This window comes from Spea bombifrons, chromosome 2 (assembly GCF_027358695.1).
Source record: "Spea bombifrons isolate aSpeBom1 chromosome 2, aSpeBom1.2.pri, whole genome shotgun sequence".
NCBI lineage: Eukaryota > Metazoa > Chordata > Amphibia > Anura > Pelobatidae > Spea > Spea bombifrons.
This window is the reverse complement of record NC_071088.1, coordinates 67,899,365-67,926,977: the sequence shown is the minus strand read 5'-3', so window position 1 is coordinate 67,926,977 and position 27,613 is coordinate 67,899,365. Positions and strand designations below refer to the sequence as shown.

The window sequence follows — 27,613 nt, the reverse complement described above, 5'->3', positions numbered from 1 at the left end:
CTAAGAAACAGAGAAGACTTAAGATCTTGCAGTTACTATGGGAAATCTGAACACGTATCTGCCAAGAATACGGTCTGTTCCATAAAATATACTATTCTGCTTGAACAGGATTTTTTTGGATAATTTTAGACCTCACGGTCAATGCACAGATTTGGTTGTCACTTTTAAGTGAAAAGCATCCTTTTTCTCAGCTCTGAGCAGAGGAGTGTTTCCGAACTGTAATATTTCACGGCATGCGCTTCTCATTTCGCGGATCAGTTCCATCTGTACTATATTTTTTCACTGCCTTTACAGGTAATTAGAAACAGCACAGTTCCCTGTAATTAGAAGGAGGGAACACTGCGAGTTGCTTTGGGAAATTGACTACAAAAAAACACACATACTTTTTTAACCTTTGCAACATAAGATGGACTGAAGAAAAAACAAACACAAAAAATTGACAAGGATTTCCATATTTCCAAAGGCTAATTTAACTGGCTATGTCTTGAATGGATACAATTATATCTTCCTCTGGAGGTCTCATGCTTCTTTGACAGTCTGGTTCACTTCAATTAAGATACAGTTGGGCAGCAGATTATATCAACCATTTGTGACAAAATGTCAGGTGTTCTTCAAAAGATCTGCAGCATGGTATTTCTTTTTTGGTTTATGTGGGATCTAACCAACAGTAGCTTTGTAAAAAATCATCTTCGCTCCAGTTTTATTCAAAGGAAATTAAGTGGGCAAGAAAAACGAGAGATGCAACGAGAGATTCTGTCCATCCTGGGGTTGCCTGGAAGACCTCGGCCACCAAGTGGAGGTCAGTTTCCTTCATCGGCCCCACTCTTCATGCTGGACCTCTATCATGCTATGTGCAGTGAAGAAGAGGACGAAGGGGCACAAGGAGTATCTCGGGGACTGTTTACAACCTTAAGCACCCAAAGTCCACCTCTAGGAACGGTGATTACTGAGGCTGACACTGTCATGAGCTTCGTCAACATGGGTAAGTTTACCTTTAACACTACTATAGATAATATGTGAACTAAACATATCTGTTACAACAATCAGGGATTTTATTTATTTAAAAATATATGCTATGTGGGTTTCTATGCATATACTTATATATATATTATTACAATGTGGAGGCAAGCTCATGTTGGCTGTTCAATTTTGAATACAGTATTTTCTCACGTCTCGTAATAAGACAGCGAATTTTTAAAACAAATCAAAATAGGTAGTCATTAATTCACAAGCTCTTCTGCTGGGGAATCAAATTTTCTAATATGCTTAGTATATACTAAAATCTCAGTCTTGCACTATTTTGTGTTACTAGTTTTAGGGTACGTTGGTAGGATATCATTAATTCTACAAAGGACACCAACATCAGCATATTAACCAGTAGCAAAAGTAATTTTACCAATATATAGAATATTAACTTTTTGTAGCCATATTGTTAGCAAGTTTAAGTGAAACAATGAACACAATGGCTAATAGTTTTGTCAGATATTGGCAGGTTAATTTACAGACCTTAATATTTAGTAAATTAAGGAAAATGAACTCAGAGTTGATAAATCCTGAATAAAAAGCATCTTCAGTTGATCAAACCAGCATATAACAATAATACTAACTCACAATTGAGCTGATACAACGAATACATGAATAAACAGCAAATAAGTGTAGAAAATGGCAATGAAATGACATAGAAAATAAAGTCTGAAAAAGAACAAATAGTGGTTTCCTTGGAGGTCATCCCGGTTGGATCTCTAAATGATGAGTATCTTGTAAAATCATCCGAATACTGTAAGTTTTATTACCTAGTCCAAGCATAGATATACACTTTTTTCATGCTAACATCCATTCATCACATCTTCATAAACACATTGTTCAATGCAAATTGTCCATAGTCAAAAACGCACAACATAAAATGCACGTTGAATGCTCTCGATAGAATATACATGACTGGGTAATATTAATTAAAATAACCTCATCTGCATAGTAAATGTCTGTCTGTCCATACTTCATCATAAAATCCCACATGATCCACAAGCTTCTAGTCATTAGCTGATGCAGGCAAGAAGTGTTATTTTTTATAAAGCTATTATACCTGATGCAGAGATATTCAGAATTTAGCTAAGACATTATGGGAAAGCTTTCAAACTCAGGAAGCTTGTAAAAAGATATATTGCACCTACACATTTTGCTACCCAGTGTGTTAGCAAACAAAATGGCTAAAAGCAGTCTATTTATTAAAGTTGACGTTTAGTTAAAGAGTTATATAATATATTATTATATAATATTATATGATATAAAAATCTAATTGGTCTTGAGCTGATGCAAGCTTAAGAGAGTTGTTAGCAGCAGTCAAGTTTGCATGAGTTGGAAGTCCAATTAAACTCAACTTTCAACTTGCATTGTACTCAAATGCTACTTGCAAACGTTTGACTACATGAGTTCAATTTTAGAAACAAATGGAGGGTTTGAGCGTACAAACAGATTTTAGACAATGGTATGGTTCCTACGTTGTGGCACCACTTTTCTTGTTCCAGCACGACTGTTCTGCTGTGCACATAAAGACATGGTTTGACAAATTTTGTTTGGAGGAACTCTACCGTAACCATATTGAACACCTTTGGGGTGAATTGGAATGCATCCTCACAAATGCCCTTTTGGCTGAATGGGCACAAATTCCCACAGACACACTCTAAAATCTCATGGAAAGCATTCCCAGGACAGCTGTGGCTGTTATAGCCACACAGGGGAGCAGAGAAAACGCCACGTTAATGCCCATGGTTTTGGAATGGGATGTCCAACAAGTTCATCCAGTTGTGACGGTCAGGTGTTCAGATACTTTTGGTCATATAGTGTACATAGGAACTTGTTGCCCTTTGGCCAACGAATAGTCACTTCAACTTTTCTCCCGTAAAGACAACATTTTCAGAAAAAAAGTGCAGTTTATGCCTTAAATAGAATGTTAGTATGTGTGAATGCATGATGTGCCCAGGTTTGCTACGCAAATAGTACAAGCACTATATATTGGCATTCACAACCTATCATTCTTTTGCGGTGAACGAGGTTACTCTAAAGAGCAGGTTACCACATTCTTAAGGAAACAACCCACCCACACTCTTCCGTGGTTAGTACGTACTGTAAAAAAATGAGTAAAATATTTTAAGCAAAAAAGCTACATACAAGTATTATAGTAATATAGTATAGTAGTAATATAATTTCAGGGTAAAGTGGCAAAATATGGGACAATTTCTATAGAAACCAATAGTTTTTCCCCTACAACCGCAATGGAATTGATTAACATTTTTCAAATTCAGAGCTTCCTATGGTCATCCATACTTGGCCAAAGATGATAATGTTTATTTCAGTTGGTATGTTTAGATATGTGGTTGGGTGGGTCATTAATAAGACGTTATGACTTAGTTATGGTTATTTATGTAATTAAGTACCATATTTAGAATAATGATAAAAATGTATTTGATTGGTTTTATCTTACTGTATTTCAACTGCAGAACTATGTGATACCCACAAAACATTCCGACTTCTTTTGGGTGGTGTGGTCCAGACAAGTACCTTTTGCCTCATGTAAGGAGACAGAAAGAAATAGTATACAAATATATTTTCAGTGTATAATAATATTTAAAAAAATACACTAGACTTAGCTACCAAATGTTACACTACTGGGACACATCCTCAAAGATGGACAAATGCTAAAAAAAAAAATGTAAAAAAGTAATATGCAGTTTTATTCTATTTTAAATCTAAAATTAAGTTATTGCTAAAATGTAAATATGTTAAATTAAAATCGTGGACAAGCTAGTACGTATAACATTTTGTACAGTTGCCATGGCACATGTAAGTTATCTACCAAAATATATCTGCATAAATCAGGGATATTTATGGTCTGCATGTGCTAGCACTATATGAAAAAACATTTCTGTAGCTTATTTTTGGACTCCTTACATGTGATGTGGTCCAAAAGTAGAGCTCCTTTTAATTTGGTGTCTGAATCCCCTGCACAAGAGAGAGCTAGTAATTATAGATGATGTGTCACTTTTAGAAGCCTACAAGATGAACATACTACTAAGAGAAATGGGCAACAATTCAATGAAAGCACATTTCGCTTCACTGGCAGCTTAGATAAGCGAACCTAAGTAGCGGAAGATGGAAGAAAGACACTCATTTCTCAATGCCAAAAGAAACTCTTGATTTCCTCAGCATCCACAACATTTCATGTCTAAATATACTAACAACTTCTTGCACAATCACTTTAACAAACACACACCATAATATGATGTACAAAACTAAATAGTTTTAATCATTTGATGGAAGTAGGGGGATATGTTTTTACAGACATGCAGGAAGATCATGGGCCATGCAGGAGGACCTTCCAAGAGGACATACAACACATTTTAACATTGCATTAAATTAATTATATTTGGAGTGTCGTAAGCTACACCATATAATGGAATTATAATGATGATCACTTACAGTGAATTTAACAGTTCCATGAATGTGGGATCTCAATAGAGACAGAGCTGGCTTACCTAAGCAATGACCTGGTCAGATAGGTTCCCCAGTAATTGTGTAGTACTAGCCAAGTATCAACCATATCTAAAATACATTATCTCTCATTACATTCCTTTTGTGTCATCATTTTAACTAACTAAATAGAATCAAGTATTATACTTATCATACTGCCTGAGGATTTGATACGTAATATAACTCTTAGCTAACACGTCGCTGCATTTCTTGAACTATTGTATCAAGGGAGAAATATTTTGTACATCTATTTACTCATCACCACGGTTCAAATATTTTTTCATTGAAAAGCGGGAGTAGGTAACAGCGGGCTTTGTTGAGGGATGTGTTACTAAATGTGCCAATGACTTCCACAAATCTTTTTTACAGGCATACTGGAAATGGTATTCCATTGTGGTGTGTCTGATGATGGGAGATCGCTCATATTGGCCTTGGGGTCTGCGTAATGGTGTGACGTGATCTGTTTTTTTTTTAGTGTTTCTACAAGGTTATTGACTGGAAAGATAAGACAGAATACATCAATACATTACAATACAATACAATACAGTCCCTGAGAGAAGTGGCGGGAAGCATGTATCACACAAATTTGATGAAATATATCAACTTTAATATAGCAGCAGTTATGCAAGTTACCCGGTATTTTCAGGAAAAAAATGTAATGATACAGGAATAATCTGGCTACTAGGGAGGCAAGACATGCATGAAACGGAATGGCAGGGCACTCCCCAGGGTCCTCCGCATATGTTTAAGTCCTAGCTGACTGTCATGCAAGTCAGGATCTTGGGCAACAAGGTCTAATCTAGGTTTTAATAAAGCTCATTGCACAGATTGTCATATTTTTTGGACTGAAGCGACAGGGAATATGATTCCCAACCTCATTCCCTGTTCTTTCAGGTTAATGTTTACAGTCAGCGTTCCAGGGTCTGCCTTAGTGAAGGAGCTGCTTTCCTTCAGACACCAAATAGGAGGCAAAGGTGCTGGGCTTCTATTCATTAAATTCCATGTCCGGGTTACATTAGTATGTTTTAGTCAAATGTGAAGATGGTTTTATTGTGTTCATTGGAAGATAATGTTTGTATTTAATTTGATGGATGTTAAGGCACATAAGCATGCTTAATAAACACCTTGGGTGTTTTAAAACCCAATCATTTTTTCTTCTCATTAATTTTATGCATTTAAGGGAATGTTAAGCGTGACAATACCACTCTCATGTCTCTTCATCTAATATTAGGTTTCCAGTATGAGTGTGTTGCTCTAAAATGTTACTTATGTATGTACTGACTAATGTTATTTTAATCAAACACAAATGCAACAAGACAAAAAAGCGAATGGATCCATCAAACAGTAAGGCTATGATCAATACTTGTGACTGTTAACTCATGAGGATGAAAACAAGCATGTTAAAGGAGCCCTAGAAGACTGCAGCAAACATTCTTCCTACAGGATATACAAATATTTTTTAAAAATTAAAAATGCAAATGCGTACACAAAGGTTCATGTGTATGATTCCAACTCAGATTCCTTTAACAAATATTTAGCAGAAGATATGGAATTTTGTGTCATAAATTACCAATTAAAAAGTAAGATATATCTATCACGCCACAAAATATGAACACATCAAATATCACATGACCGCAATGCATGAATGTCAATATTTACAATGCAAAGTTTACAGACGTTAATACAAGATGATTCTTGATGCTTAAACATGCACGATTAGCTGTGCACGATTGAGTAAATGAGATGCTGGCCTGTCATGCTATAATGGCAGTATTATGATTATGTAAAATACTGTAACATTTTATAATACATAATTAATTGATAATACTAGTTCTAAATTAATGCATTAAAAATGAGTGTAGTATGCCTGAGACTATATAGTTACAGGTATTTTATATAATACTTTTATATATAATACTGCACGATAACTGGGAAAGACATTTAACAATTGTGTCCTCTGGGGTGGTTGTTTGAATTCCTAGTTGCAGGAGTGGAGACCAAATTCTGACCTCCCCTGGCAGTTCTCTGCTGCACCCTTCTTTGCTCCGTCACCCCTTGGTCATATTTGAAAATGAAGGGGGTCACAGGTATGACCTGATGATAGTTCCAACTGAGCACAACTGAAGTTTGCTGGATCCAGACCCACTGAATGCCTCGAAGAATAAATCCTCATTGTTTTACAGAGATGTGATGCCCATATGCATACATATTAGCTCTGAGGGTTTGACCCTGATTCTAAGGGTTTTTGCCCCAAACTCAGAGTCTAGGGGTGAAGGGGAAGAATCTCTATTTTACACAGTCTAAAGCTGACTGCTCTCTATTCTACAATGCTGTGATCATATACCATACTCTCAATGGGATGATTTTGCTACCAGTATGTTATCGTCGACATCAATATCAATTGAGTGTGTTTTTAAATAATGACACGTCAAGGTTTCCATGAGGACATTTACTAGAACCATTTGGTTAACACATTTTGCGAGTCACTACATAGAATCTTTACAATGTGCCATTTAGGTGGTAATATTTCAGGATTCTCAAGGTCAACTTATTTAGAAGGTTTCCAGGTATGCCTGTATGCCAAAAAGTGAAGAATAACTAGTTATGCAGTATATCACCAAATTTAAAGGTAGGGATGGGCATTTGTTGTCTTTTAACTACAGTCCCTAGACTGTTTTTGTTTTTAATAGGAACTGGATTTGATTCACTAAAAAGCTGTGTGGTCAATTCGGTCGAGGATTAACTTGTCTGACTAGACTCGACTAACGTAACATGTCCTTACATGCCAACACTCACAGAGCAACACTTTTTGAGTAGATGTAAGTGCATGCAATAGTAATGTGTATAAGGTGTGGTAACATTCACGTAAGTCAACTGACACCTTTACACTTCAAAAAAGTTTAAACCAAGTTTAAATTTAAAAATAAATAAAATAGATGGGGATCCTCAGGAGCCCCTCTTAACAAGAAGGGCCAACAAATGCCCCATTTTCTTCCACTACTTCTTGCAATCTGGGTTAATTAAAGAGCCATCTGTGCCTATTGTCTTGGGGGAGGGTTATGTATAATAAAATATTTTGGGGGGGGCATAGAACCCACCTTATAATGCCATTTAATGTATTTACCAAAGTCAATTGGCTTACAAAATCCATACCAGCAACATTATTGAATATTACCTTTAAAACTAACATCAATGATATTTAATGTGATAAAAATCCACCTCCTTTAAACCAAGGACCTGGGAGGGCAGGCAGACATTATGATTAATTCTGCATTTTAAGTTGACACAGCTCTTATATGCATTAAATTGCGTATAATGGTTGGCCTGTCCCTTTCAAAATATTTACCGATTCTACCTTAATAGTATGGTCAGTTTAAATTGGGAGATATAATGTAAACTAATAAAAGAAGCAACCGTACCCAATGTTTTTATTTCATTGATATTTGAAGGAAAATTGTCCATATGAAACAACTGTTATTTATTAAATGCTAATTAATATTTTCGAGGAGTACGACAAAATGTCATTTTGAAGGTAATTTTATTTATTTTATTCATTGTGTGCCATAAAAAGAGGTTTTCCTGCCCAGCGGTACTTGTAAGGATTGCTCAGAACTCTGAATCATATCCTTTGTACTGTTTAATGCGTGGTCACGCTATGTACCTAATCGTCTGTAATGTTTTTACCAATTTATATAAAGAGAGGTGGTTTGGCAGAACATCTTTCACCGTGGTATCATTTAGTAATGCGTCAGTGTCTCGCTATAATGCCTTATAATCATTGATGTTCTCGTAAATTGGACAGTTGTTATGTCCATCTAATTCTTTTTTTATGTTAGGGCTAATGAGGTTTCTTTAATAATCCCTGCGGGGTATACTAACTGAGCATCCATCCACAATAACGAAAGCTCCAGTTACATGCTGTAGGCGAAGACCAAGCTACTTTTTAGATTAGATATTTTTATATTCTTATATTTCTTTTATTCGTTGTGATTTATAAAATTCGTAAAACAGGAAATAAGATGTTGAACTCTTTTATATAAACTTTACTCACAGAGACTGGTTGACAAATGTATGAGGAAAAAGAATCCTTGTTAAACCTAAAACCAACCAAAATGTAAGAAAGAAAAAACAATACTGAAATTTGTGGGCCAAAAAAAACAACAACATAAAAAGAACAATCAAACACAACATAACCCTAAAAAAGTTGTCATAGAGGTATGGTATAACAGGGGGGGGGGGGTTTTGCACGATCATTTATAATTCACTATTCCCACTCTTCCCTTCCTGACACTGGCATAAAGGAGGGCCCCTGCATTTCATGGGGGGCTGTTCTGGTTGGCCCCAACACCTGGTCATCTACCCCTTGGACTGGGCATACTGCTCGGCCTGAGCCACGGACCACGCTCCCTCAGGCCCAGCACACTGAGTCTGACCACCAGGATATGAAGTAATTTTCTGGCGCTCAGACAGAGGCATCATGGGAGGACCACAAAGGAGCAGAAGAGCTGACACCAGCCTACTTCCTCCTGTGTCAACAGATGTACATATCTGTATGTCTAAAAAAGCATGTGTGTGTGTGTGTAAGTTTGTTAGTGTGTACATATGTTACTTTGTGTGTATGTTAGTGATGTGTTTAAGTATGTTACGGTGTGCGTGTTAGTATTTTACTCTGTGTTAGTGTGTGTTAATATGTTACTGTTTGTGTCTATGTGTGTGGGATGAGCTTGCAAGCCCAAACTATACATCTTGAAGGGTTGTTTTTTTTTGTTACATCACTGCTTCCTGACCCATTGAATTGGAATGAAGTTCACAAAGTAGGATGGACAAAACTGTTAAAGACCAGGGAGTGCACATATAAAAGCAGATATGCTTATATTATATTATATTGTATATATAATTGTCCAAATGCATACATTTTGTGATCCATTGAACTAATTTAACAATGCATGCTTAATAAATGCTATAATATTGATCTCTGGCACTGACGACAAAAGTGCGGCCAACGGCCCGGTATGCTCAGCTCCACGCTACATTTTAGTGCTGACATAGGATACAGCCGGGTATATTCAGCCGTTGGCCGCACACTGCAGCACCCGATCTGCCCGGTGTGCCAGATGGCCAGTATGGACCTACTCTGGAATAAAAAAAAGTATTTAGGCATAGCAGATAAATTGATCTTCAAACTTTATGTATCCCATCAAAGACCTTACTAACATGGTATTACTTAGTGGACTGCCAAGATGTATGCGTTGCCTTCAGTTTGTACAGAACTCTGCAGTTAAATGGAACTGTTTGTTTCTCTAATGTATAGATCTTGTGGTAACACTATACACTGTATATTCTCTATGTATTTACCGTCAGTTTCAACATATGTCAATGTTTGGCACAGCTGTAAAATATGAACCACATAAAAGGATTTAGAAAAGTAAACTCATTACTTTATTCACTCGGGAGGAAATAGTTTCACAGCTTTTGAAAATCAGACACTCCCGTTTAAGTTCCACGAATGGGCCAGAGTCCTGACAGCATATGTTATAACTTATATTCACGTTTCATAGCAGTGTACCAGAACACCCTACTAGTGTGTTGTAGGAAAACGCAAATATTTAGAAACAGAGGCAAAAAAAAAATAATTCAGGCCTTTGCATGTCAGCGCTAATGAATCTTCAATTACAACCTTGTGTGCTAATACGGTTTGAAGTCTTTGTATATTTCAGCAGAAAAATAAAAAGAATGACTATAAATATAATTATTTCCATTCTGTTGCTGCACAGCTGTCAGCGTGCTACTGCCACGCCATAGCCGCAAGTGCTCCACACATCTGTGGTGGGTCATGCCTTATGGATGTGATTATTATTATTATGACAACAAAAAATGGCTTTAAGGTGACAGATGTTTTCTGCTGGAACAGAAGCAGAAGTGGTAGAGGTTGTGCTTGTGCTGTTCTAAGAATTTTGTTGCCTAAAAACATAGTCCTGTCGTTCCTCAAAAGCCCTCTTCTATGTATTATATCACATCGGTCTGACCACCTACATCCACTCGTTCATGCTTTCATTTACTCTCACACCATCACACTCTTTCTCTTTTGCAGCTTCTCTTCTTCTCTTGCCTCTTCTAGTTCTTTGCGTCTTCTGACTTCTGTATTTTTTATTTTTTCTTGGTCCGCTTCGCCCCGCTATCCACTGCATTAACTTGGCCTCCTGGAGCACTTCTGCAAAAGAGCGGAGTCTCCACGCACACCCTCTCCCTCCAAAAATACAGCAAAATGCTATGTTATTGTAAAAAAGGAACACGTTTATTAAAGATGTATACTATAGTAGTAAATAGTAAATATGAGAATGTAGGAAAGCTGGGAAAAAAACTTCTATGTGGAACAGCTCCTTAGTTATACCATCTTATTTTCCAGTTGAAAACGACAGAGATATTTTCCAGCAGAAACCATACTGGAAGGAGTTTAAATTTGACATGACTCAAATTCCAACCGGAGAATCCGTAACCGCCGCGGAATTCCGACTTTTCAAAACGCACAGTTTTTCCCGGCATTTCAATCGGACACTTCATATTAGCGTCTATGAGATAAAAAGGGAGCATGCCAACAGGTACGTATCTCCTTTTTTAAACGTTTCAAAAAATATAATGTGACTGTAATCGTACCCTATCCATTGCAGGGAACCTGACTTAACCCTTTTGGACCAAGAAGCTATACTGGCAGGAGATGAAGGGTGGCTGGTCTTTGATGTCACAGCTGCCAGTAATCACTGGTTGCGGAATTCCAAGTATAACTTAGGACTTCGCCTGTACGTGGAGACTGATGACGGTATGGTCAAGAAACATGAAGTGCCAGTTTATGTTTATTTTTGGTTGTCCTTCATTCACATGTAAACAAGGGTGGCCCGTTAACCATGCCACTAACCACACCTTCTAAAAAAAGCACCTTCCTTGCTGAAATCATGGAGGAGCAATGGCACGTTTCACAAAGCACAAATTTCACATACCTTCAGAATATACGGGTGCCATAAAAAATGAGAATGAGGGGGTCTTTATTTATGATTCGTATTAATGAATGTCATGTGGATACCCACTTTATTTGCATTTGAAAACAAAATTGTAAACAATTCATATTATATGGTAGTACTTATTTTAATATGCTTTATTTATTGCTGTGGCATTATGCCACACTAGACTACCCTTTTTTTTTATTGTATTTTTTTGTTTCAAGAACAAGCCATTTCTTATGTGTTACAAAAATGTTGACCAGTGAACTTGTATTATTATTTGTAATCTCAATAAAAATATGCAATAGACAATTGCTGTTGTTCTATCGATAGACTTCCCTTTTAAATACTACAACAATTAACAAGGTGTAATAGAAATATAGATTTTGATGGCATAGAAGAAGCATTCCACCCTAACTAGTATTTGGTCTCGTCTTATATTTAGGAAAGCTTTATGCCTACCCCATGCATTTTTTTAATTTCCTTATTGTGTTAACTCTTTACCACTTCTGCTGGGAGGCTATTGACTTTTCTACCAGTAAACATAAATATAATCTGAAAAAAGTAATGAGATGTATATTTCTAGGGGTGGGCAAAAACTTTTGGCCATATTTATAAATTGTGTAAAGTAGCACTTTATGTGAGGTGGATACTTCTCTGGAAAATATCATAGTAATACTACAACAAATGACACGATGTTTAGTTGGTGTAGGCCATTTCTGGCAGAACTTAATGCGGTAGGAATGAAATAGTGAGGTTTTCAGAGTGCATCTCATTCTTGCTTTTTCCCAGCTCTTTTTATTTCTAATGGTATACATTTTCATTTATGTGGCAGGGCAAAGCATTGATCCAAGTTTAGCAGGCATCTTAGGGAGACGTGGGCCTCGCTCCAAACAACCTTTCATGGTAACGTTTTTCCGTGCCAGCCGTAATCCTACCCGATCTACGAGGGCAGTCAAGCAGCTTAAAAAAAGGCAACAGAAGAAAAGTAATGATTTGCCACATCCAAACAAGCTTCCTGGTGGGTTTGGTAAGTGCGGTGAGAAATGCTCTGTGGCTCACAGTGCTCTGATCTGTGACCAAATACTGTATGTAATGTGTCCAGTGGGTTTCCCTGTGTTGCCCTAGTTTGCATCTTGCACACATGTATCCAAAATGAATTTCTAACGTTGGCAGATTACATTATTGACTTGATGGTTAATGTGTATTCTTAACTGGAGGTGGCCAATAGGTAACTCTAAAGCTCAATGAGTCTCTACAAGTCCTTGGTTGGAATCATGGGAATGATGGATGAATAACTGCTCAATCATTTAACATAAAAAACGGACAATACACTAAAATTTAAAAACAGGTATGTTCTGTGTACCAGCACCAGGGCGGGCCTTAGGTATTCAGGCCCAGAGTCCCATTGTCCCCTCTTTATTGTGTCACACCTTTCTTTTCCTTCCCCATGTAGTTCAGGTATAGATCTATTAAACAACCAATGGAAACACAGCATTGCAGGTATAGGTGCAGGTATTATCAACTGAATGACATACAAACCCTGAATTTGCAGATATAGAGTAAATAAATAACACATGAAAACAGTATTGCTGGTATAGAGCAAGTGAATAATACACAAACCCAGGATTGCAGGTATAGATCTACTAAAAATCACATGCAAACTTAACACTCAATGTATAGATCAAATAAATAGCGCATGGACACCCTAAATTGCAGGCATAGGACTTGCCCAGGACCCAGATTGCTCCCACAGGACTTGCCCCAGCACCCAGATTGCATCCAGCTACTTGCTTGCCCTTAGACATAATTGTCATAACATACAAATACTATCTCTCTCCCATTTTTCTCATAATTCTCCCCTATCTCAATATCTCTCATCTTTCCAATTATCTCTGCCCTTTCTTTCCATCTCTCTTTACCCCCTTTATCTCTCCCATTTCTTATTATCTTTCCCATTTCTCTTTATCCAAACTCTCCTTTTTTCTCTTTCTCTCCTCTTCTTTCTTTTTATTGCTCCTTTTCTCCTTATCACTCCCATTTCTCCTTATCACTTTCTTTCTTTCTATCTATCTATCTATCTATCTATCTATCTATCTATCTATCTATCTATCTCCTCTCTTTTTATCACCCCCTTCTCTTTGATCTTCCTCATTATTTCTCTCTTCCTCTTTATCTAACTTTAATATACCTCCTTGGCACCTCCTGGCCCAGATGTAAAGCTAACTGGTGCCTTGCTCCCACCAACGTACCGACTGGCACAGATATGTACATACACTTACGCAATCTTAAATAGTACCGTAATTCTAACACACATACATTTGGTTACATATACTTACACACTTACACTAACATACTCATACTCACTAACACACTCATGCTTAAAACACTCTACTCCACAACACATATCTATGCTAACAAACACTTGCACATACATACCAATGCTAACACACACTTACACATTCATGCTAACACAAAAACGCTTACACTCAGCCCGACTAACTCAAACACAAAGACCACTCGTAACCTCACTGACCATTCACAGACCCACTAATGTAGCGTCATGTGACAGCACTGAACACCACACGGTGGCTACCCCTCCCGTCACTAATCTATGTTGTAAATTCAGCCAGATCTGGCATTGTGCACTAGGGCACCTTAAAAGCCCACTTCCCCATTAAAATGGCATGTCTCCCAATGATGATGAATGGACGGCCCCACCGGCATACTTTAAGCCCTGGGTAGCTGGAGCCAGAAAGTTACAAGGTATGAGCAGCTTCTATGACTAATGTACTAATTTGTTCTTGTACTGTCATATCAAATGGACAATTGGTTATGTGGGGACCTTCAGTTAGCAGTTATAACTTACATGCAGCTTTAAGGGAACCAAAACTTGCTTTACATGACAGGCCTTTAACTCTTTCTGTGCTCCCCTTCCTGGCCTCCTTACTATGGTTCCTGTGCTAGCTGGGGAGCCTTATTTTTCAACCTGTGGCTGAATAGAGCTGTGAATGTCTATAGGTGAATAAACCAGAATTATAGAAAGGAAAGCCAATGGCTTGCTAATGCACTGTGTGTATATAATTATTCTGGAAGGGGCCTCTTTAAACAGTGTTGCCCAGGGCCCACCTATCGTTGGTCTGTCCCTGATTGTGCACATGGTGCGGTGGCATTTTTTCTTTTGGTGGGATTAAATACATAATTAAAACATACTTGCATGTATGACTCCAGTTTCAGATTAACCACTTTTGAGTCTATTTAATTATTTTGCACGTGTTGATGTTTGCATTTGACTATGCTTCTATCATATTGAATGCTTACTTATTTTGTGGCAAGGCATTATTAACTACTGTCGGAACCTTTATAATTTTAGATCACATTCACGTCACAGATAGCAGACAAGTCTGCAAAAGGCATGAATTATACGTCAGCTTCCGAGACTTGGGATGGCTGGTAAATTTCTTTTCCAGAAATAATTCCTCATGAAATAAAGACAGCATTGATATATGGTAATACTGAGTAACACACTGTTTTGTGTATTTTTAGGACTGGGTGATTGCTCCACCAGGGTACTCTGCGTTTTACTGTGAAGGAGAATGTTCATTTCCTCTTGATTCATGTATGAATGCCACTAATCACGCCATCCTACAATCACTGGTGAGAAATTAGGACTGGGGACCTTCTGACCGATCCTTATCTATTTTAGTTTACAAAAATGACATACATGTTTAAAATGAATAGGGCAAGCCCAATAAAATACACTTATGTCATATCACAACGACTTCAATCAAGTATTGTTACTCAAATGCTGTTTTAGCTGACACCTGATGAAATGAAACCTTGTAGGACAGGGCTTCTATCCATTAAATCTACTTTGCGTCCTCTTCCTGGTTCTGATGCCAAGCTTTGGGAGGTAACGCTTTTGGAGATATATCTGTCCAGGATGCACAAACGTCTATTGTGCCTTATTATTATATATTAATATATATAGCACTATCATATTCCACTGCACTGTACAATAGGTAAACAGGCCATATAATTTGGCTAGGTGGACCCACTAGGAGAGGATTACTCAAGGGCCGATTATTATCATTATTAAAGATGGCCTGCCTGAATATGCCATATGCTTTACTCCAAAAGTGTGTGGCTAAATGGGCACCACCTGGAAATCCTACAATATCACATCACTGATTTATGGATCCAAGCCCTATGACATGGCAATTATAGTAATTCTAAAAATGTATGATACATCCCATAATAATTGGGGTAAGAGTAAGCTAAAGCGACTCAAAATAGGAATATATTAAGTAATACATTTATGATAATTTTTTTTACAAACTAAGCCCCATAACGTGATTCCAAACACTCAACAAAGGAGCGTTTGATCATATTTCCCTTTTAAATCTTTCTTTCACCAACCAACCTATGAATACGCTATTATACTCTCATAATAAGGTAACAGCTAGTCAGACAGGATGCTGAAATTTATATATCTAACTTTAGTCATCCATTTTCTGTGCGCATTAGTCTAAGTCCACACCCGAAATACATGATAATAATGTATCCAATGTAAACCACAACTCCTTTTTGCCAAAGCAAACATTGAAATAAATACCTTGACATTAACTGAGAAAAATCACTGAGTACTGAATCACGCCTTTATTAAAGGTAAGAATTGCTCTTTTTTGGGGGTTTATTTTTGCAACGTAATTTGTGCCAATGTGCATATGTTAAAATAGTGAAATAATTCTTCTGAAAGATTATACCTCTGCGTAAACTCAGGGCATTGAAGAGTAAAATGTGATTTTTGCCTCCAGGTTCATCTTATGAAGCCAGAAAGTGTACCCAAGGCCTGCTGTGCCCCGACAAAGTTAACTGCAACCTCTGTCCTGTATTATGACAACAATAATAACGTGATATTAAAAAAGCATCGGAATATGGTGGTAAAGTCATGTGGATGCCATTGACAAGGCTGTCGTATGCATTCCAGCTAAATAGACTAAAGAACCATGAAGCTAAGGCTGGGAAAATACCTGTGAATTATTATATTTGTCATCCAAATCAGTGAAGCATTCTGGCCTAGGCCCATTAGATCTAGAGCGGCAGGTCCAGGCAGGAGGCAGTCCCTCTGCTGCCAAACCAGGGGATAGATTACCTTCTCGGGACGATCAGGGCCCTCGGTATCCCACTGCTCAATGAGCCAGTTATAGGGGAGATCTCCTCAACTCTCTCATTTGCACTATGGTGGCTGTGCCAACTCAGCACAGCCTCTATAGTCTGCATTAGAAGGTGTGCCTTTTAGGTCAGTGCAAACTCCGACTAAGAGGGGGTGGCTGGGGGCACTACCCTAGGTCGGGCCAAAGGCAGCAAAGAAAGTAAATGCATCAAGGATCCAAACATTACACTAGGCTTGAAGCCCAATTCAGTGGTTGGAAAGTGTTCCCATTGAAATAAATGTAAGCACTTTCGGAACCCTCCCCAACCCGCGCAGGAGCTGACTGTCATATGTCAATATCACATGCAAGCCAAATTTGCATTTATTTGCAACCGGCACCACACATCAATTTAAAGGGACCACTCAGCTATCATATGTGTTAAAGACATAGGTATGTAAAAGTTTGTCTTGTTTAGAAAATTTGGAAACTGACATATTATTATTAATTTGTTCAGGACGGCCAACTTCTGTGCTATTGTCCAATACCGACAATACTGGTACAAGATTCTTCTAAGAGAAGCAATATGCCTTTTTAATGCTTGTTTATATATACACATACACAGTATATTGAGGAAAGTATGGAGACTCCTGACCATTACACCAACAGGGACTTTGATGACATCACATGCTAAATATATAGACATTAATATGAAGTTGGTCACCCTTTTGTAGATATAACAGCTTCTACTCTTCTGGGAAGGCTTTCCACAAGATTGAGGAGGACGAGAAGGTCTGCCTTGCAATCTCCGTTCCGGTTCATCCTAAAGGTGTTCGATGAGGTTAAGGTCAGGGCTCTGTCCAGGAAACTCAAGTTCTTCCACACCAAATTTATCCAACCATGGTTTTATGGACCTTGCTTTGTGCACTACTATATGGACAAAAGTATTGGGACACACTGGGCCCCTTTCTTCCATTGAAGGAAAATCTTAATGCTTCAGCACACCAAGACATTTTGGACAATGCTATGCTTCCAACTTTGTGGGGACAGTTTGGTGACGGCCTTTTTTCTATTCCAGCATGACTGTGCCCCTGTGCACAAAGCAAGGTCCAAAAAGACATGATGGTTGGATGAGTTTGGTTCGGAAGAACTTGACTGGCCCACACAGAGCCCTGAACTCTGTCCCAATCTGAACCCAATCGAACATCTTTGGGATGAACATGAATGGAGGTAGCGAGCCAGACCTTCTCAGACCTCACAAATGATCTGAAAATTATTGCACAAAATATTGCATTACATGTAACATATATATGTATATGGTAATAAAATATTTATTTTGACATTGCATCCAACAAATGCATATTTGTATCTGTTAAGCAATCTTTGTAATTTTAATGAAAAAACAAACATATTTTTATTAAACATATATGATGAATACATGGGCATTTGTATTATTTCTGTGTTTGGTATGTTGTTGCAAACAGAATGCCTTTGCATTATTACAGATATGAACTTGTGTTTGCAGGGGCAGATTAACAATGGGGCAAAAGGGGCCACTTGCTACTTATTTGCTGCAGTGCAATTTATGTATTTGCATTGTACAGTTGTGCTCTGGAAGTCACTTGGTGCATGGGATGCTCTCCCACCACATTGGTATTTGACAGACAGACTCCATTTCTGGAGTATGATCAATGATAGCCGACTTAGTTTCCCCCAAAGGTGCTCTATTGGATTGAGATCTGGTGACTGCGGAGGTCATTGGAGTACAGTGAACTCTTTGTCCTGTTCATGAAACCAGTTTGAGATGATGTGAGCTTTGTGACATGGACCATTATCATGCTGGAAGTAGCCATCAGAAGATGGGTACACCGTGGTCATAAAGGGATGGACATGGTCAGCAACAATACTCAGGTAGGCTGTCACATTTAAACGATGCTCAAAATGTGCGAAGCAAATGTCCCCCACACCATTACACCACCACCAGCCCAAACCATTGATACAAGAAAGTATCCAAAACTACAATCCAACGTCATCTACATCACCACAATTTGTTTGGAAAGGTTTTTAAAAAAGCCTCTTGTGCTCATCCAAAAGCTTGACTCAACAGTCTTTAGTTTTCTAGACACTACTGGAACTTCAAATGGGATTGGGTTCTATGTAACCAAAACAGGTTTTTTTGGCAATAAACACCAGAGATGGGTTTGGCGCACATACAGGTAGCCATATGGAAAAGTACCTCACGCCCACAGTTAAATATGTATGGTGAGAAAGACACCCTAAAAAATAAGCGAAAATATTTTTTAGCATGTGATTTTAATGAGTGGCGAATATGTTTGTATTAGCTATAAAAGCCATGTCACCATGGGAATTGTCATTCAATTTCTGCAGCAGGATTAAAATAAGGCCATCAGCCAGATCCTACAGGAGGTATGGGATTTGAATTTAAGCCAGTGGTGAGTGGCTCTCCACAAGCATTCATCGTATGTTAAAAGATTCTGTTTAACATATACCAGTAAAATTATTATTTTTTTCTTGTTACAGTCAGAAATACCGAAAACTGTCTGCAATTAATGAAAGGCCAGTTGTATAGACAGACAGTTGTATAAAGAGTATGTGAACGTGAGAATGGGCATGTTTGCTGAAAAAAAGCTAATGTATGATGGGCATATAACGTAAGCTCTCTCTTTTATTTGTTTTAAAAGTCAAATTCTGAAAGACAATATTCAACTAAATAAATACAGGGCCAGACTTAGAAGCCGGTGGCCTCTTTCATACCTTGATCAGTATTCACTGCCTCTTGACTGTTCCCAGGAAGTAAAGAAGCCCATACTTTATAGCATCTCAACATCTCTGCAAACATAAAATGGTCCCTTTTAAGTAAAAGTCCCTTTCTAGCCCAAATGTAAATGTGGCGAACGTTTTTTCAACCTCTAGCATATCGTTATCACACGTCACACAACACAACTCGGATGTGCGCATCGGCACATGCCTTCTTCACACAAACTGAGACTTTGCGGGATGGTTGTGGCATTTGGCACTTGTATATACAAAATCCGTGATGTTGTGAGGAAATAAACAGGTCTGTTTCCCCCGCACTATTGTTTAGAGGAAAGATTTAAACACTAGCTCTGTTTATCTGTGCATGTGTATATAAAGTCCCAAAGATTTGTTTTTGTTTAAACTCTGGTGTTTTACTTTCCAATACTCACAGGGACGTTGCTTCTTTGCCATCAGCCCATTTTCATATCCTGAGAAACGCAAGCCAGCCTCGCTGTGGGCTCACGCTCTCAGTTCTTAAAGCTTTGCGATTTAAGTGGGCCAAAAACACAAGGCATCTGCTTAATGCCCTGCCAAGCAGAAATGTAAATGTCTTTGGGGTTTCTTTTTTTTTTTATATATATATATTTTTTTTATTTTTTACCTGTTTCTGTATGCTTTCATTTAGAAGCATTTAGTTCAGGAGGTCAACCTGTTCAAGCACTGAGAACACCCATTCATACAAGGGCTGGGTAAACAGCATTTGAAGTATGAGGAGGAAGCCGATACAGAGCGCAGCTTGTTAGCCAAGAAAACAGTAACAAAAAGACACAAAACACACACTTACTGTGCTCAGAATCAAACACGCCTGGAGAGTTTGTACAACACACAGTGAAATACTATACTATACTTGGATTCAGATTAACCCAAGCAGGGGCAAGAGGTTAACCCTTTCAGCTGAAGGACAGTAGCAGAAGTTATTAACTTTTGCAATGCAAGCAGAGCAATAATTATTTTCCTTTCAATGAGTTGGCTATTTGTCTGGCATCTTAAGGTTTAGAGTCATGACATTTTACACGACTCTCTGTCGTTTACTGTTTTGTGCAAGAAAAAAGGCTCAGAGACTATTTGTATACACTTACAATTTTTTGGCCTTGGTCAATTATTTATTATTTAGGCCTCACAATGTGGACATTCTTCAAGTTTATTCGCTGACAGACCCCCTGAAGTGCAGCACTAACCATACTACAAATTGTACACCAGTAAAGTTTTACAAATATTTAACAGAAAGTATAGCAGAGTAACACTATTGGGTTATCTGGACAGCAAACTTCTGCAATAATCATAAATGAATATAATTTAAGTGTGAAATTAGGTCAAATATAATTTTAAGATTTGTAGACCCTACATAGAAACAGCTTTCAAGAGGTACCATTACTCGCAAGTTGGCAACTAGCGTATACACTACGGATGGGGAGATACATTAGGCCAATTCATATCTCAGGAAATTCTCTCTGCAAATCCTTAGATTATTTTCCGAAGAAACTACGCTTCATCTTTTTGAGGATAAAAAGCGGTGCTGTATACCCTAATGTAAGCTCACACTGCATGATGTTTTTTTTTCCTCTTTGTTCAATGAAACAAATTGAATGTATCCTTAGAATAAAATATACTGGCACTAAGTGTGATGAAATTGCAGTTGGGTCTTTTGCTTTAGTGTTTCAGTATTTCAGTACTTTGAAACCAAGATGACAGTCTAAGTGTCAATTCTTTTAAATTGGGTGCATTTAAAAATACTTCTATATATAATGTATTTAGCTGCCCTAGTCAGTGAAATAAGCTACTACTATAGAATAACTCTTAGCTGGTTCAACCAGCAGGATCGAGAGAGGATGTCACCCCAAGCACTACCATATTGCCTTCAGTTGGCGCTTTCGGTGACGTCACTGCAGTGCCATTTTTGTTGAATTTGTGGAAGTGTAAGTGGTCTGCAGAGAAGTTAGGCAAACATTTAGAGAGCATGAGAGAGTGAATGTGAATGAGAGTATGAGAGTGAATGACAGTGTGAGAGAGTGAGTGAGATGTGAAGAGTGAATGTGGGAGTCGGGCAACCAATTTCCCAAATTAAAAATGCCCCTTGAATGGGCAGAGAAGAAAACGAATAAAGAACTAAAAATACATCCAAATCGTTTTTGGCCCATTTGCACATGTCTACGGGCAACTAGATCTGTAGTCCCTAAAGAATAAAAACACTGATAGTTGTGTGCATAAGTTTTCAAAAATGACTGATGGAGTTTCTTGTATTTATAAATGAAAATACATTAAAACAAACAAATTAAAATTGATATATTTCTGCTAATTGCACTGCATGGTTACTGTTTAAAATTATCAACATACCAGGGAACTTCTGGGCTCCGGCTACCCGGAGCCTTCCCTTGCGGGACATGGCCAGAACTGCCCACTGACGTCAGCGGACGGTCCTGTGACGTCGGTGGGAGATCCCACTGATGTCAGGGGCGTTCCTGCTGATGTCAGCAGGAAACACCGCCCATTTAAAGAGAAAATGGGCGTGGAGGAGGGCATGTCAAGCCCCCACTCCCACGGAGAGTTTCCAGGTATGATTATCAGTAAAGAATAAAAACAGAAAACGTAGCATGTTCAGAAGTTTGGGCACCTTCCTAGCTAATTCCCTGTTTTTGTTAAGGGCTCTGGATGTTATTAACTAGGTAGGCATTACGCTAAGTCAATCGATGACAATTCTAGAATTTAAGAGAACCTTAAAAAGGAAGTACAATGAAAGAAAAGTGTCGTTTATAGGGCTCCAACAACTAATCGATAAAATAATCAATAATGAAAATCGTTGCCAAAGAATTTCATTATCGATTAGTTGAATCGATTTTATCGATTATAAGATGAGGGTTTTTTCAGAGCAAATGCTCTGAAAAATACCCCTTGTTTTATAATCTGACTTCAAAGAGAGGTCGGATAGTAACACTAAGATCCAGATCCCCTACATCGCTGCAGGGGACCCGGATGCTCCTCTCTGACAGCCGGTGAGGGGTGTCCAGTTCCGCTGGGGCTTCTGTGATGGAGCACCAGCGTGACGTGACCTTCCGGTGCTCCACCATAGAAGCTCCGGCGGAGGTATCGGCCAGCACAGCGGAGGTGGTCTGCACGCATTGCGCAACGTTCGCCGGCTCCCAGAGAGGAGGATCTGCCGCAGAGCTGCAGGGGACCCGGACCATTCTCTCTCGCAGCGTGCGATGCGCGCAGACATCCTGCGCTACTGCCGGCACTTCCACTGGGGCTTCTATGATGTAGCACCAGTGTCACATGACCTTCCGGAGCTCAGACATAGAAGCTCCATTGAAAGTGCCGGCCAGAAGCAGGAGGTTGTCTGCAAACTTTGTGCAGATGCTTACCGGCTGCCCCTACTATACACCAAAGGTCTGGAGCATGGGGGGTAAGTGTGTGTGTGGGGGGGTATATCAAGGGCACAGTGGTATATAGGGGGTTATAAAAGGTTTTTTTTATTCGCACAAATTACATTATATGGTGGAATATGCAACGTTAAGGGGGAAAGAGATTGCAGGCATGGAGGAAGACCATTGTTTTATGTTCCTTCATGCCTGCCCTCTCTTTCTGGGGCCCCTAACGTCTCCAAGCAACATGTGCCACCTTCACCATTGAACACACACACACACACACACTCAATCTGACAACACTTACACATACATCATGCAAACATTCTCAGTGTAGGTTAGAAAACCTGTATGAATCCCTATGCTAATGTAGTGTAATCAATGAAATGGCATTGGAGATGTGTTTTAGAGCTACTTTGTCTTATAACAAAAAAAAGCAAACATTTTAAGCTTGTTGTTCACAAGAAGCACCTGCTGATACGAAACATGCCTCGCAAAAAAACCAAATCTCAGGTCTACAATCAAGAATTGTTGATTTGAATAAAGTAGGAAATGGTAACATAGTTTACATACAGTTTGACAAATTGTCTATAAATGCAAACAATTGAATACTGTGGTTACTTTTCCTAGAAGTGACCGCCCATTCAAAGATGACTCCAAGGGCAAAATACAGAATTCTCAAGGAGGCAAAAAAGAATCCTAGAACAACAGCTAAAGGCTTGAAGGAATCATTGGAAATGGTTATCATTGGTTTTACCATACACAAAACATTGAGCAGCCATGGACACTATGGCAGGACACAATGGAGAAAGCTGCTGCACGCCATAAAAAAAAAAAAAAAAAAAAAAAAAAAAAACACACCTGAAGTTTGCCAAAGAGCACCTTGACACTCCACAAAGTTACTGGGAAAATATTTTGTAGACTAATTAAAATAAAGTGGGAAAAGAAAAATGTCGGTGCGCTAAGCTAGTCTCAGGCTCAAATAATACAAATGTGTAATATGAGGCCTACCAAACAGGTGTAAGCATGCTGCAAGAAACAGTGTATTGGCTGTACAATGTATACAAAAAACAAAAACTGTCTGCGCTTCTTACCCTAATAAAGTTGGCAACAAATATATAAACATAATATAAATGAGAGGTTTTGGTTATATGAATTGGCCAAAGCATAATTAAGCTCACCCGCCACGTCAAGGCACACTCTCAATAGGGTGAGAACCTACTCTCACCTCCTACATAGTGGGCACACAAAGCAGTTTATACTGCTACCAAAACCTTATTAATGTGTTGGGGGAGGTACAATTAAACCTCCTCCCCATTAACCCCTGGACAGCAAGCTGCAACCAGACTGATGAGGAGCCAACAACCTCAAATATGTGCAAACAGGGAAAAGAAAAATGTCGGTGCGCTAAGCATGCTTACACCTGTTTGGTAGGCCTCATATTACACATTTGTATTATTTGAGCCTGAGACTAGCTTAGCGCACCGACATTTTTCTTTTCCCTGTTTGCACATATTTGAGGTTGTTGGCTCCTCATCAGTCTGGTTGCAGCTTGCTGTCCAGGGGTTAATGGGGAGGAGGTTTAATTGTACCTCCCCCAACACATTAATAAGGTTTTGGTAGCAGTATAAACTGCTTTGTGTGCCCACTATGTAGGAGGTGAGAGTAGGTTCTCACCCTATTGAGAGTGTGCCTTGACGTGGCGGGTGAGCTTAATTATGCTTTGGCCAATTCATATAACCAAAACCTCTCATTTATATTATGTTTATATATTTGTTGCCAACTTTATTAGGGTAAGAAGCGCAGACAGTTTTTGTTTTTTGTATACATTGTACAGCCAATACACTGTTTCTTGCAGCATGCTTACACCTGTTTGGTAGGCCTCATATTACACATTTGTATTATTTGAGCCTGAGACTAGCTTAGCGCACCGACATTTTTCTTTTCCCTGTTTGCACATATTTGAGGTTGTTGGCTCCTCATCAGTCTGGTTGCAGCTTGCTGTCCAGGGGTTAATGGGGAGGAGGTTTAATTGTACCTCCCCCAACACATTAATAAGGTTTTGGTAGCAGTATAAACTGCTTTGTGTGCCCACTATGTAGGAGGTGAGAGTAGGTTCTCACCCTATTGAGAGTGTGCCTTGACGTGGCGGGTGAGCTTAATTATGCTTTGGCCAATTCATATAACCAAAACCTCTCATTTATATTATGTTTATATATTTGTTGCCAACTTTATTAGGGTAAGAAGCGCAGACAGTTTTTGTTTTTTGTATACATTGTACAGCCAATACACTGTTTCTTGCAGCATGCTTACACCTGTTTGGTAGGCCTCATATTACACATTTGTATTATTTGAGCCTGAGACTAGCTTAGCGCACCGACATTTTTCTTTTCCCTGTTTGCACATATTTGAGGTTGTTGGCTCCTCATCAGTCTGGTTGCAGCTTGCTGTCCAGGGGTTAATGGGGAGGAGGTTTAATTGTACCTCCCCCAACACATTAATAAGGTTTTGGTAGCAGTATAAACTGCTTTGTGTGCCCACTATGTAGGAGGTGAGAGTAGGTTCTCACCCTATTGAGAGTGTGCCTTGACGTGGCGGGTGAGCTTAATTATGCTTTGGCCAATTCATATAACCAAAACCTCTCATTTATATTATGTTTATATATTTGTTGCCAACTTTATTAGGGTAAGAAGCGCAGACAGTTTTTGTTTTTTGTATACATTGTACAGCCAATACACTGTTTCTTGCAGCATGCTTACACCTGTTTGGTAGGCCTCATATTACACATTTGTATTATTTGAGCCTGAGACTAGCTTAGCGCACCGACATTTTTCTTTTCCCTGTTTGCACATATTTGAGGTTGTTGGCTCCTCATCAGTCTGGTTGCAGCTTGCTGTCCAGGGGTTAATGGGGAGGAGGTTTAATTGTACCTCCCCCAACACATTAATAAGGTTTTGGTAGCAGTATAAACTGCTTTGTGTGCCCACTATGTAGGAGGTGAGAGTAGGTTCTCACCCTATTGAGAGTGTGCCTTGACGTGGCGGGTGAGCTTAATTATGCTTTGGCCAATTCATATAACCAAAACCTCTCATTTATATTATGTTTATATATTTGTTGCCAACTTTATTAGGGTAAGAAGCGCAGACAGTTTTTGTTTTTTGTATACATTGTACAGCCAATACACTGTTTCTTGCAGCATGCTTACACCTGTTTGGTAGGCCTCATATTACACATTTGTATTATTTGAGCCTGAGACTAGCTTAGCGCACCGACATTTTTCTTTTCCCTGTTTGCACATATTTGAGGTTGTTGGCTCCTCATCAGTCTGGTTGCAGCTTGCTGTCCAGGGGTTAATGGGGAGGAGGTTTAATTGTACCTCCCCCAACACATTAATAAGGTTTTGGTAGCAGTATAAACTGCTTTGTGTGCCCACTATGTAGGAGGTGAGAGTAGGTTCTCACCCTATTGAGAGTGTGCCTTGACGTGGCGGGTGAGCTTAATTATGCTTTGGCCAATTCATATAACCAAAACCTCTCATTTATATTATGTTTATATATTTGTTGCCAACTTTATTAGGGTAAGAAGCGCAGACAGTTTTTGTTTTTTGTATAATTAAAATAAAGTTGAATTGTTTAGAAAGAAGATGCAGCACTACTTGTGGTGGAAAAGGGTCTTTGCATTCCAAGATAAAAATATCACCCAGACGGTAAAGTATAGTGTAAGGAGCATAATTTGCTGCTGCTTCTGGGCCTGGACAGCTGGCCATCATCCAGGGTACAATGAATTTACAAATGTATCAAGGTATCATACAGGATAATGTCAGGCTGCCACCAGCTGAAGCTCAGTAGAAGTTAGGTGATGCAGCAGGACAATGACCCTGAACATCAAAGCAAATCTACTACAAAATGGCTTAAAAAAAATCCACCTTTTGGAGTAGCCCAGTCATAACCCGGGCCTTAACCCATAAGCTGTGGAATAACCTCAAGAGGGCAGTTAACACCAGATATCATAAGAATGTGGCTGAGCTTAAAGCAGTTCTGTAAGGAATATGGTCTTAAATTCCTTCTGAATGTTGTGCAGGTCTGCTTCTGGGGGGACTGAGCCTATCTCAGGTGCGGTGTGAATTCTTGTTTGAGGTTATTACTGCCAAAAGGAGGTTTGACCCAATAACTATACCTTTGTATTCCACGAATATTCAGCCGTTCTCATGTTCTTTTCGGGCGCGTTAGATTTTTCCCTCCGTTTTTTGCAGGGGTTAATATGGGGTTAACACGGTAACAATATGCAGCAGCTTTGGTGCCAGGATTTTAAAAGTCCGTAAGAGCAACTCTATTGTTCGCCGGCAGGGGCCTCTTCTGGAGGAGCTTCCTGCCGGCGACCAATAGTCACTCTTAAGGACCTTTAACTCCTGGTGCAGATTCCCGATCAAGTTACCCCACTGTGATGCTACGTAGACAAGGTAGGCTAGAGGCAGGGACCCCCCATTCATTTGTAAAAAGGAGCTCACATGGTGACAGAATTGTCCTCAGACTATGTTATCAGTCTGTTATTTAAAATGTTTGGGTAGATCTTAAATACACAATGCATACAAGGCATTCTAAGAAATTTTATTTATGTTTAAGCTATATAAAAACACATTACGAAGAGAACATATAGTCCACGTAAACACTGCTTGTGCAATATTAGCACCTAATTTTTAATGATCTTGGTCACAGCATATTTAAGAAAGGTGTTTAATATAGCTTCAAATTAGACATCA

The 27,613-nt window shown here is 38.8% G+C and overlaps 1 protein-coding gene across 1 annotated transcript; it reads left to right on the top strand.

The window, feature by feature from the left end:
* The first annotated feature begins 591 nt into the window (after positions 1 to 591).
* Positions 592 to 17,268, top strand: LOC128472717 (bone morphogenetic protein 8B-like). The gene is made up of 7 exons (XM_053454644.1): positions 592 to 982; positions 10,934 to 11,126; positions 11,196 to 11,344; positions 12,358 to 12,552; positions 14,896 to 14,975; positions 15,069 to 15,179; positions 16,340 to 17,268. Exons 1-7 carry the CDS (start codon positions 598 to 600, stop codon positions 16,487 to 16,489), a joined length of 1,263 nt encoding a protein of 420 aa, XP_053310619.1. The 5' UTR covers positions 592 to 597; the 3' UTR covers positions 16,490 to 17,268.
* Positions 17,269 to 27,613: the final 10,345 nt, after the last annotated feature.